This window comes from Triticum aestivum, chromosome 2B, assembly GCF_018294505.1.
Source record: "Triticum aestivum cultivar Chinese Spring chromosome 2B, IWGSC CS RefSeq v2.1, whole genome shotgun sequence".
Classification (NCBI taxonomy): Eukaryota; Viridiplantae; Streptophyta; class Magnoliopsida; order Poales; family Poaceae; genus Triticum; species Triticum aestivum.
In genome coordinates, this window is record NC_057798.1 from 583,798,740 (window position 1) to 583,811,381 (window position 12,642).

Sequence of the window (12,642 nt, forward strand, 5' to 3'; positions counted from 1 at the left end):
TTCCACACGGCACACGCAGAACGGTGATGGCTGGGCTGCTGGAGAACAGCATCATGTGCTCCGCCCATGAGCACTGATGATTCCTTCCTTGCAAGAAGTCAAAAGAACCTCACGCCTCTTGCCCATTTCAGCGTCCAACCACGCATCATACCCCTAGCCATGCGAGTGCTCTAGTACTGCAGCACTGTATCCGTATATGCATGGAATAAACCGCTGGCTCTTGAGGCTTTTCTTCCCGCTGATTCCGTGCCGCGGTACACTGGAGCTGGCCGGCGGCACCAACCAAAAGCAGAATGGTCAAGGCAGGCCGAGGAAAATATTACTGCTACCCGGGAAGGGAAAGCAAGGAGTGCGATAGGCTCGCGGCACGCAAGGCGTGCGTGCTGGAACAAGAAAGGGAGCCGGGCTGCCGGGGGCGCGCTCTCTTCTCTGTCACGGGTCCTGTCCTGTCCATGTGGGCGCCGGAGGAATGATAGGTGTTACGGTAAAGCGCGGCACACTTGGCTCGGTTATTACTTACTCCAAGGCTGCAATGATTAGCTATAGCTAGGTCCGCTTGCTTACTTAACTTAGTTAACACAGTGAGTCAGTCAGTGGCAACAGGCAGAGTCACGTCCAGGCCAGGTATATTTGGAGCGGCCTGCCCTCTGTTTCTTTTCCGTGGCCCCCCTCCTCCCTTGAACTACGAACGTACTCCATCCACGCTAAAGAGAAGGCCTGCGCCGCACAGGCGTGATAGATCATGGCGGAAAGATGGGTACGGCGGCCTGCGTCCTGGATGCTGCTGCTTTTGTATTCTCACCCACTCTCGGTATTCTCTGATTCTCCCGCGCGCGCGCCCGGTCTCGCTCACTCTGATGAGTCGCTGTGGTGTGGTGTGGTGGTGCGTGTCACCGCCGGCCTGCCTACTCTTTCCCGTTTGGTCTCTTGCCGCTTGTCCTCTCCGACGGATGGCTCCTGCTTGCTTGCTTTCTTGAAAGCCGATACGCATCATGTAACTTTGGTCTAAATCCAATAAGCACCGTGTCAGGGCCAGGCCTGCACCCATAAGGTTCATGTCCAAGACCATACAACACTTGCAGACACACATATACACAAGCTAATCTACAAAGGGTACTCACAACGGCTTACGTAGGTTGCACAAACGTGATGGGCAGTCGGCGGACGTTGCTATCTATCATCGGCTCGCTCGCTCGCTAGATGACGAGTGACGCGGACGATTGAAGGGGTCAATCAGTCGCATGCACTGCAGCCGTGCAATAATAATCTAGCTAACGGATTTCGGTTTACCCGACAAAGAGATAAGCGGACGATCTGGCAGCTCACGAAAGTGAGCTCACGATGCCTGAAAGCATGCACGCTAGGTGTGTGCCACGTAGGGGGTTAGGCACGGAGTGGTTGCTGCCGTGATGCAACTGCATGTTACTCTTTTGGTCATGTTTGAGAGGACACGACAGGTTTGCCAAAAATAGAGGGGGAGTGGACACGATAGGAGCGGCTAGCGAGGATAACTCGTTTTTGGGGCTCAAAATAGTGCTAGCGCATTCGGAGACTTCCTTCGGTTACACATGCGCTGTATTTTGTTTGAACTAATATAATGCTGCCTATCTATAGCTATCGGTGAAGTAAAAAACCATTTCCCACTTCTAATATATTGCGATGAGACATAATATCAATCCGGGTGTTATGTCTAGTGGTATGATTCTCGCTTCGGGTGTGAGAGGTCGCGAGTTCGATTCTCGCAACACCCCTCTAATTTTTTAATAAAGTTTTACCCTAGTCTGATCTCGTGCTGAGTTATAATGCATTTGATGGTTTTTTTGTTTTTTTTTTTTGCGGGGGAATGCATTCGATGATTTTGTTGCATGAAATTGCACAAGTTCTGGACGCTTTACAACCAAGTCAGCTTATCACTGTGAATGTAAGCACCAATTTCGGAATTAAAACCTCCCTATGGTTGGACCTTCAGCCTCTAACCCAGTTTGGTCGATACTTTGGAAATTAAAAATCCCAGGGAATGTTAAAACGTTCTGCTGGAAAGCGCTTCATGGCATCCTCCCTTTGAAAAGCATTCTTGCCAATAGGCATGTCGGGAGCATTGGGCAATGCCCGATTCGTTCCCAAGGGGCTGAAGATGTGCGCCATCTTCTACTCCCTCCGTTCCAAAATAGATGACTCAACTTTGTATTAACTTTAGCACAAAGTTGGGTCATCTATTTTAGAACGGAGGGAGTATATTTGATTGCTGGCGAGAACTGGGACTTACAGATTTAATTGTGGAGACGGCTGTCATTGATAGATCGGGATCAGTAATTCTAGAACAGCTTCTCCGATCCTCTGATCAATGTATGCCTAATAATTTACCCGGCATCGGTCTCAAAGAAGGAATTATGGTTACATGCTGGTACCTATGATGGTTGAGAAGGCGACAAACACACCAGGAATCCATGTCCGCCCATAACCAGGAGTGCGCTGGCAGTTCGCACCATTTGTCTGAACTTTGAGAGAGCTTTTTCGCCCAGGACTATGAACAGGATTGGAGTTAAATGGAAAAAACCAGGGGAAGGATTCATTAAACTTAATGTTGATGCTTCCCGACGAAATGAAAGGCTCCACGCGTGCGGTGGTCAGAGACGCTCATGGTGTTGTTCTAGCTGCTGCTTGCTCTACCATTCAACATGTCGATGGTGCTCAGACAACTGAAGCAATAGCGATGCACTCTGCACCAAGGCCTTCTTCTTGCATACATTGGGCTTAAACTCAATCCAGATTGAGTCTGACTCAATTGAAGTGGTAAATGCTTGTGCTGGACATGACAGAATATGGAATGGAGCTTCCGCAATTTATGCAGATTGCTTTATTATGGCTGGGATGATTGGAAGAGTGGACTTGCACTGTGTTCGCGAAACTAATGAGGTAGCCCATAGCTTAACAAAATTTGCTTAGGAGAATGGTACTACCACTAGCTGGTTTGAGGACCACCCTGATTTTTTGGTGAATGCCATTGCAAAGGATGTAACTATTTTACCAGTGAGGCCCTGTTTGGGTTAAAAATACAGGCCTCCGCCCGTCATTTTTGTTTCCTGGCCGATAAGTTACACCTGTAAGTAATATAAACTCATATTAAATTACTCCGTCTGTTCAAAAAAACTTGCCATCAAAATGGACAAAAAGGAATGTATCTAGAACTAAAATACATCTAGATACATCCCCTTTTATTCATTTTGATGACAAGTATTTTCAGACGAAGGGAGTACATCGATTCCAAGCGAGGCCTGAAATAAAGTACTACCTTCGTCCCGGTGTATAAGTCATTCGCGTAGTTCTAGGTCGATAATTTAACTATCTAAATATGTATTATATGTGACAAAAAATATATATTTAGAAACTACATCCGTGTGGAAATCTAGTGGTATACTTTTCATGACATATAACACATATTTAATTCCTCAAATCGATGACCTAAAACTACGCGAATGACTTATACACCCGGACGGAGAGAGTAGCCGTGATGGCATTCCCTAGAAAACATAAGGATCGTTCCATTTACGGCAACATTGATGTGCCTAGACCAAACGTTGATCTCCACGCCATCCCTGGACCAAACGTTGATCTCCACGCCATCCCGCTCCACAACAAACCAGCAAGGTGATCTTCATTCCGGTATTCCCTGTACGGAGGATACATTGGTTGGCTGAATTATCTTCTTAGTGCCAGATGCCAACATGGCTGTGACTTTTCAGCTGACCATTTCAAGCCGAGCAGCCAACTGGCCATATTTTTCTTTCCACATTAGCTAAACGTTACTCGGCTAACTTTAGCTAATGGACCAGTCTATTACTCGACTACCATTATGTGAAAAGACTATGAACTCCACCAGCGAGTATTTTATCGTTTCAAACAACAATACAAAGCTTGCTTATGGCCAGTTTGGTGTTCTGAAATGTCAGATGTACATTATCTTCACAAAAACTGGCTCACGGGACGAAAATTCAATCTATACACATGAATACTGTAGAAGTCTGAAAGTACGCTGTTCAACTATTGAAATCAAACACCTATAACCTATGTTCCTCCTCAAAACCCCTAGAAAATATGTGGGACTTTGCTCGCCAGAACACGCTCGCGTCTTTCGACATAAGCATGTGGGAACCATCCCGCTTTTCCCTTGCATTCACCTTCCGCCCAACCGTTGCTTGACACCTGAGTTCGGACAAGACATTGTCAGATTAATAACGGAAGCCACAAGACGGTATGTGCAGCTCCTAGGACCACGCATAGAGAACATTAATAACTTGGGAGAAGCTTAAGAGCACAGATATGAAAAGTCTATTTACCTTCCGGACGATAACGATGTCGCCAACTGATAAGTTAAGCTCAAACTCACTCTCAGCCTCGAAGGAATCGAGCGCCTGCATCATAAGGAATACACAGAGCACATTTAATAAGCCTCCCAGATATGATCAACTTCGGCCCTGTTCGGTACCACTCCGCTCCACAACTCCGGGAGCGGAGTTGGTGGAGCTACAGTTAAAAACGTGGAGCTGCACTTTCCGCGCTCCGCAGATTCTGGGAGCGGGCGACTACCGAACAGGGCTTTCGTGTACATCTGGCATGCTATCTTTATGTATTGTAAATATGTCACACCTCTCCCAGGAAGAAGTCGACGGAGTTAACTGCCTGATCAGCAGAAGTGGAGGCAAACATGCCATTAACTTCGTCATATGATGGTGGTGGCGGTGACATATAACTTTCTGCTGCAGGGGGTGGAGGTGCTTCGATTTTTTGGCGCTCAGACACCATCTAGCAATCAAAATAGTCATTAAATTCATCCATCAGTGTTTCCATATGCTTCATGTCGCACAGTCACACTCTGGGATGTGCCAATTGAAAACTAAGAATTCAAGAAAATATAACAAATGCTGGAATCTCATACTTCTTCTTCCAAATGGTCAAGGATCTCCAGGACTTTCTGATGATAAGTTCTCTCGGCCTCAACCTTCGGGCCAGAACGCGAATGTCAGTGACCACATAATTTTCTCACGATAATTGCATAAGATTTTTTTTAATGGGCACAGTTGATGGTTACCATAGCAATGAGGCGTTGTAATGTCAATCTTTGCTGCTGCCCCTCTACAGCAGCCATAGCTGAAACCGCTTCCTTTCCTAACCCCACCATGTTTGACTTCAGTTCTTCAAGTTTATACTCAGCTGCCTCCAACTTCGATATCACATCGCTATTCCCAGCTGATTCTCTTACTCTGCTTTGACGCCTTGAAACTTCAACGACCTACGAAGGGCAAAATTAAGATAAATACTGCTGTTCGTACGAAAGAAATGATGTGCCCCGAGCACATAATTACTTATATGTTGTTCAAATTCAGGGTGACTCAATTAAATTACATGATCTGACATTGTGACAAAATGATGCATGAAGTTCTTAAATGCAACATAAGCTTATCAGAACTGCTGACACTAAGTATTTAATTGGACACTGAAGAGCATGAATTGGCAAATTGGCATTGATATTGCTGCTTTGGAAATGATTAAATTTAACAGTTCAAGTGATGGAAACACCCTTCAGATGAGAGGCTGAATTGATCTGTCCATATACACAGTAACAGTGTGATGGTTCCTCCACACAAAAATAACAAACGCGCAGTAGAGAAGCAAAGCCAGTTCAGAGAATCCAGTTATATCCGTCATTTTACTCTACACATATGATGTTCTCCACTGTGCGTCTATGATACTTGCAATATAAGGAAGGCATGGCAGTAGAAGCACAAACTAAACATGCTATTATAGTGTGGAGTTGCGGACCATGTAGCTTATCTAGATCCTGAATGAGTGTTGTCCTCAACTTCTAAATAACTACAAGGGAATTCCGGAATTATTTCTAACATCAAGAATACAATTTTATCATTGCATAAGATGTACTTATATGTGAGCAAGGATTTTCACCTGAGCATCAGCTTCTTGCCTTATTCTGTCATATCTCTGGGCTAGATGTCTAGCATCCTCTAGAGGGGCACCCATTACCATTGCCCGTAGAGGCTCTGCCACCTAGAATTCAATAATTAATTACACACTGTATCAATACATATTATACCCTGATTACACACTTAGATGTAAAACTATAAAAATAAATTTGTTCGGTTATACTCCAAATGATATACAATTTATAAGAAAATAAATATCCATATAGGCATTTAAGGAGTTATGCATTTTCAAATATATATATCATATAGCCTAACAAGTTCATTTAACCATGTACATGAGTTAACATATAGTAAAAACTATGTGCACTAAAATTCATCAGCAGGATCTTGTCATAAGGTAAAGGGTAAATCCAGCACTTGGAAAATATACCTGAGTACCAAATGCTTTTAGCATGTTCCCGCGTTCCTTTTCTATCAGTGAACGCGCCTTTCCATAGTACGTAGCAGCTCTGGATAAAGTATTACCACTTGTACATGTGTTTTCAATGCCATATTTCTGGCTATCATCAGACAATTTGTTCCCTGCAAATTTAGATTATATGTAAATACATAATTAATAATATACCAGACCATTGATTAGTAATGCAAAGATAAAAAATGCTCCCCTGGGCTAATATACAATTGGAGGAACATACCTATCTCCACTTGCTTAGATCCTGTCACTATGTAGCCCTCCACACCCCGAACGACGTCCCTTTGAAAATGCTGGCAACAGATGCCAATGTTTTAATCCAAAGGAAACAATGTAGAAAGAAAAGAGACGATGAAATTGTGTTACTCATACTTTGGCAGCACGAGTGGATAAGTAAAGTTTTTCCAATCTCTGATGTAGTTTAACTTCTGACTCGTCTGTGAATGCATTATCAGAATTTCCATAGCCACCAGCCCCAAACTGCTTAAACACACCCTGCAACAGCAGATACATGTTACAATATTATTTTACTCATGCGAAAATTGGGAAGTTATATGTTTTGATGCCACTAGCAGGGATATACATTAATTTTATTATTATTTAGGTAGATATCATGTAGTATGTGTGGCCAGTTATAGCTCAGTAATATCTGCTCAGTATAAAGGTTACATACAAGTGATTCCAGTTTTGCAATGCGTGAGAGGTAGTTGAAAACGGGGTGCTGTTGAATTTCTGCTTCACTTGGCAAAGCACAAGCATGAGTAGAAAAATACTACTCCCTCCGTCCCATAATATAAGACGTTTTTTGACACTACACTAGTGTCAAAAAGTGTCTTACATTATGGGACGGAGGGAGTAGTATGTGTAATTACAGTATTGCAAATTATAAGTTCACTTCAGAATCTTGAGATCGCATTACTCAGCTGGTAGTTCTTACTATAAATACATGAACAAACATCCATACTATGTAGTAAAGAAAGGATTTTGTTAAGTTCTAGAATCTTAACAGTAAACCACCTTCTGCATTTCCAGACAACATAGTTATCTCTGAGGCAAACATAACCATGATATGTAGTTGGCTTCTAGCCTATAATACCATCAGCCCGAGTGCTCCTAAGGCAATGTAGCACGTTTATTTCAGCCGATCATCGTACGATTGCGCGAGATGGATGCAAAGCAATCAGGTTGGTAACTAGGTACTAGTCTAAACGGTGTATTGCGACAGGTCACCCTTGCTGAGTAATGCCCCTCGCTGTGTATTGTTCTCCGTACGTGCCAGATCTCCCTTGTGCTGCTGTCATGGCTGGAGACCTAAAAGAATGCCTTCGGGTTTCTTCCCCCAAGGGTCAGGTTTTTGTGTGTGTATCCGGACAGATTGTGTTTATGGGCTTATGGCAGTTCTATATTTGGACGATTAACGATGATTCATGAGTAATCCTTTGATCAGAAACCTATCCTTCAAACTAACCTGAAACCTCCATTCATGCGTGAGAGGTAGTTGAAAATGGGGTGCTGTTGAATTTCCGCTTCACTTGGCAAAGCACAAGCATGAGTAGAAAAATACTAGTATGTGTAATTACAGTATTGCAAATTATAAGTTCACTTCAGAATCTTGAGATCGCCTTACTCAGATGGTAGTTCTTACTATAAATACATGAACAAACATCCATACTATGTAGTAAAGAAAGGATTTTGTTAAGTTCTAAATCTTAACAGTAAACCACCTTCTGCATTTCCAGACAACATAGTTATCTCTGAGGCAAACATAACCATGATATGCTATAATACCATCAGCCCGAGTGCTCCTAAGGCAATGTAACACGTCTATTTCAGCCGATCATCCTACGATTGCGTAAGATGGATGCAAAGCAATCAGGTTGGTAACTAGGTACTAGTCTAAACAGCGCAATGCGACAGGTCACCCTTTGCCTGAGTAAGGCCCCTCGCTGTGTATTGTTCTCGGTACGTGCCAGATCACCCTTGTGCTGCTGTCATGGCTGGAGACCCGAAAAAATGCCTTCGGGTTTCTTCCCCCAAGGGTCGAGTTTCCTGTGTGTATCGGGACAGATTGTGTTTATGGGCTTATGGCAGTTCTATATTTGGATGATTAACGATGATTCATGAGTAATCCTTTGATCAGAAACCTATCCTTCAAACTAACCTGAAACCTCCATTCATGCGTGAGAGGTGGTTGAAAATGGGGTGCTGTTGAATTTCCGCTTCACTTGGCAAAGCACAAGCATGAGTAGAAAAATACTAGTATGTGTAATTACAGTATTGCAAATTATAAGTTCACTTCAGAATCTTGAGATCGCCTTACTCAGATGGTAGTTCTTACTATAAATATATGAACAAACATCTATACTATGTAGTAAAGAAAGGATTTTGTTAAGTTCTACTCTCTCCGTTCCAAAATAGATGACTCAACTTTGTACTAACTTTAATACAAAGTTAGTACAAAGTTGGGTCATCTATTTTGGAACGGAGGGAGTAAATCTTAACAGTAAACCACCTTCTGTATTTCCAGACAACATAGTTATCTCTGAGGCAAACATAACCATGATATGCTATAATACCATCAGCCCGAGTGCTCCTAAGGCAATGTAACACGTCTATTTCAGCCGATCATCCTACGATTGCGTAAGATGGATGCAAAGCAATCAGGTTGGTAACTAGGTACTAGTCTAAACAGCGCAATGCGACAGGTCACCCTTTGCCTGAGTAAGGCCCCTCGCTGTGTATTGTTCTCGGTACGTGCCAGATCACCCTTGTGCTGCTGTCATGGCTGGAGACCCGAAAAAATGCCTTCGGGTTTCTTCCCCAAGGGTCGAGTTTCCTGTGTGTATCGGGACAGATTGTGTTTATGGGCTTATGGCAGTTCTATATTTGGATGATTAACGATGATTCATGAGTAATCCTTTGATCAGAAACCTATCCTTCAAACTAACCTGAAACCTCCATTCATGCGTGAGAGGTGGTTGAAAATGGGGTGCTGTTGAATTTCCGCTTCACTTGGCAAAGCACAAGCATGAGTAGAAAAATACTAGTATGTGTAATTACAGTATTGCAAATTATAAGTTCACTTCAGAATCTTGAGATCGCCTTACTCAGATGGTAGTTCTTACTATAAATATATGAACAAACATCTATACTATGTAGTAAAGAAAGGATTTTGTTAAGTTCTACTCTCTCCGTTCCAAAATAGATGACTCAACTTTGTACTAACTTTAATACAAAGTTAGTACAAAGTTGGGTCATCTATTTTGGAACGGAGGGAGTAAATCTTAACAGTAAACCACCTTCTGTATTTCCAGACAACATAGTTATCTCTGAGGCAAACATAACCATGATATGCTATAATACCATCAGCCCGAGTGCTCCTAAGGCAATGTAACACGTCTATTTCAGCCGATCATCCTACGATTGCGTAAGATGGATGCAAAGCAATCAGGTTGGTAACTAGGTACTAGTCTAAACAGCGCAATGCGACAGGTCACCCTTTGCCTGAGTAAGGCCCCTCGCTGTGTATTGTTCTCGGTACGTGCCAGATCACCCTTGTGCTGCTGTCATGGCTGGAGACCCGAAAAAATGCCTTCGGGTTTCTTCCCCCAAGGGTCGAGTTTCCTGTGTGTATCGGGACAGATTGTGTTTATGGGCTTATGGCAGTTCTATATTTGGATGATTAACGATGATTCATGAGTAATCCTTTGATCAGAAACCTATCCTTCAAACTAACCTGAAACCTCCATTCATGCGTGAGAGGTGGTTGAAAATGGGGTGCTGTTGAATTTCCGCTTCACTTGGCAAAGCACAAGCATGAGTAGAAAAATACTAGTATGTGTAATTACAGTATTGCAAATTATAAGTTCACTTCAGAATCTTGAGATCGCCTTACTCAGATGGTAGTTCTTACTATAAATATATGAACAAACATCTATACTATGTAGTAAAGAAAGGATTTTGTTAAGTTCTACTCTCTCCGTTCCAAAATAGATGACTCAACTTTGTACTAACTTTAATACAAAGTTAGTACAAAGTTGGGTCATCTATTTTGGAACGGAGGGAGTAAATCTTAACAGTAAACCACCTTCTGTATTTCCAGACAACATAGTTATCTCTGAGGCAAACATAACCATGATATGCTATAATACCATCAGCCCGAGTGCTCCTAAGGCAATGTAACACGTCTATTTCAGCCGATCATCCTACGATTGCGTAAGATGGATGCAAAGCAATCAGGTTGGTAACTAGGTACTAGTCTAAACAGCGCAATGCGACAGGTCACCCTTTGCCTGAGTAAGGCCCCTCGCTGTGTATTGTTCTCGGTACGTGCCAGATCACCCTTGTGCTGCTGTCATGGCTGGAGACCCGAAAAAATGCCTTCGGGTTTCTTCCCCCAAGGGTCGAGTTTCCTGTGTGTATCGGGACAGATTGTGTTTATGGCTTATGGCAGTTCTATATTTGGATGATTAACGATGATTCATGAGTAATCCTTTGATCAGAAACCTATCCTTCAAACTAACCTGAAACCTCCATTCATGCGTGAGAGGTGGTTGAAAATGGGGTGCTGTTGAATTTCCGCTTCACTTGGCAAAGCACAAGCATGAGTAGAAAAATACTAGTATGTGTAATTACAGTATTGCAAATTATAAGTTCACTTCAGAATCTTGAGATCGCCTTACTCAGATGGTAGTTCTTACTATAAATATATGAACAAACATCTATACTATGTAGTAAAGAAAGGATTTTGTTAAGTTCTACTCTCTCCGTTCCAAAATAGATGACTCAACTTTGTACTAACTTTAATACAAAGTTAGTACAAAGTTGGGTCATCTATTTTGGAACGGAGGGAGTAAATCTTAACAGTAAACCACCTTCTGTATTTCCAGACAACATAGTTATCTCTGAGGCAAACATAACCATGATATGCTATAATACCATCAGCCCGAGTGCTCCTAAGGCAATGTAACACGTCTATTTCAGCCGATCATCCTACGATTGCGTAAGATGGATGCAAAGCAATCAGGTTGGTAACTAGGTACTGTACTAGTCTAAACAGTGTAATGCGACAGGTCACCCTTTGCTGAGTAAGGCCCCTCGCTGTGTATTGCTCTCTGTACGTGCCAGATCTCCCTTGTGCTGCTGTCATGGCTGCAGACCTAAAAAAATGCCTTCGGGATTCTCCCCCAAGGGTAAAGTTTTTGTGTGTGTATCCGGACAGATTGTGTTTAGAGGCTTATGGCAGTTCTATATTTGGACGATTAATGATGATTCGCGAGCAATCCTTTGATCAGAAACCTACATATGTATCCTTAAAACCAAACCTCTATTCCCTTTTGCTGTAAAAACTCAGTTATTTTTAGAAAATAGGCAATTTGATCACCTCAAGCTCTACTTGAGGATCACAACTTCCCCCACTTCCGAACTACGATCAAGCGCAGTAAATTGCCAACCCTCTATCTCTGTCTATCCATTTCTCCGGTCTCCAGCATCAGTATAGCCTACTAAGGTCAACTGCCTCTCTAGCACATACTCCACATAAATCAGACACCAAGCCAATTACAGGCGCATCATCACCACCAAGCCGCTACTGTCGGTGCGCGCCCACCCGAGCTGCTCGGGGCACTCCACCCAGATCGATCGAGAAAACTGCCAGAGGCGGTCGGGCGAGGCAGGGGCTCACCTGGCGGGCGACCTGCTCCTTGAGCCTGGAGGCCTGCTTCCACAGTGCCTCCATAGCCCGGATTCGCGGGCGGCGGCGCAGCAGACGGAGGGGGATTCGGGGAGGACGGCCGGGCCGAAGGGGTCGCGCGGCGCGGAGACGGCGAACGGGAGACGGCGCCTTGGTCTCCCCTCCTTTTACTTTTGGTTTTCTGACCGGGCGAGGCCGCCTGCGGCTTCCTTCCTCGGAGGATGTTTTGGTGGTGGTTGGCCTCACGGCCGTGCCAGGCCTCCCTGCGCTGGAACCGCGTCGCCGATGCCCCGGGAACAATAAACGGCTCGGTCGTCCCGGGCCCGCATGGCGGTGGGTCGTTCGGGTTCGGCCGAGGAGGACGCCCCCGTACGTCCGGCCGTGTATCTTGCCAACCACCTGTCGGCGCAAGCATTCCATTTTTTTTTAAGATTAAGAAAATCAGATCTATTATAAATGTTCAGGGAATTACACTTTGGAAGTTTTTTAGGGAACCACACATAAAAAAAACATTTCAAAAGTTACACATGATGAGGAAA

At 43.7% G+C, this 12,642-nt stretch overlaps 1 protein-coding gene across 1 annotated transcript; it reads right to left on the reverse strand.

Annotated features, from left to right (window-relative positions):
- Positions 1 to 3,856: 3,856 nt before the first annotated feature.
- LOC123046167 (SH3 domain-containing protein 2) lies at positions 3,857 to 12,389 on the reverse strand. The gene is made up of 10 exons (XM_044469464.1): positions 12,095 to 12,389; positions 6,784 to 6,906; positions 6,635 to 6,704; positions 6,370 to 6,521; positions 5,962 to 6,063; positions 5,090 to 5,290; positions 4,937 to 4,999; positions 4,648 to 4,803; positions 4,338 to 4,412; positions 3,857 to 4,203 (listed from the first exon to the last, which is right to left on the reverse strand). Exons 1-10 carry the CDS (start codon positions 12,146 to 12,148, stop codon positions 4,087 to 4,089), a joined length of 1,113 nt encoding a protein of 370 aa, XP_044325399.1. The 5' UTR covers positions 12,149 to 12,389; the 3' UTR covers positions 3,857 to 4,086.
- Between the last annotated feature and the right edge of the window lie 253 nt (positions 12,390 to 12,642).

Excerpts from the sequence above, each read along its gene's own strand:
- LOC123046167 (XM_044469464.1), bottom strand. The coding sequence starts at position 12,148 with ATGGAGGCACTGTGGAAGCAGGCCTCCAGGCTCAAGGAGCAGGTCGCC. Across the intron at positions 5,291-5,961 it reads GGCAAGAAGCTGATGCTCAG|GTCGTTGAAGTTTCAAGGCG; the intron begins GTGAAAATCCTT and ends TGCCCTTCGTAG. Across the intron at positions 4,204-4,337 it reads ACATCGTTATCGTCCGGAAG|GTGTCAAGCAACGGTTGGGC; the intron begins GTAAATAGACTT and ends GTCCGAACTCAG.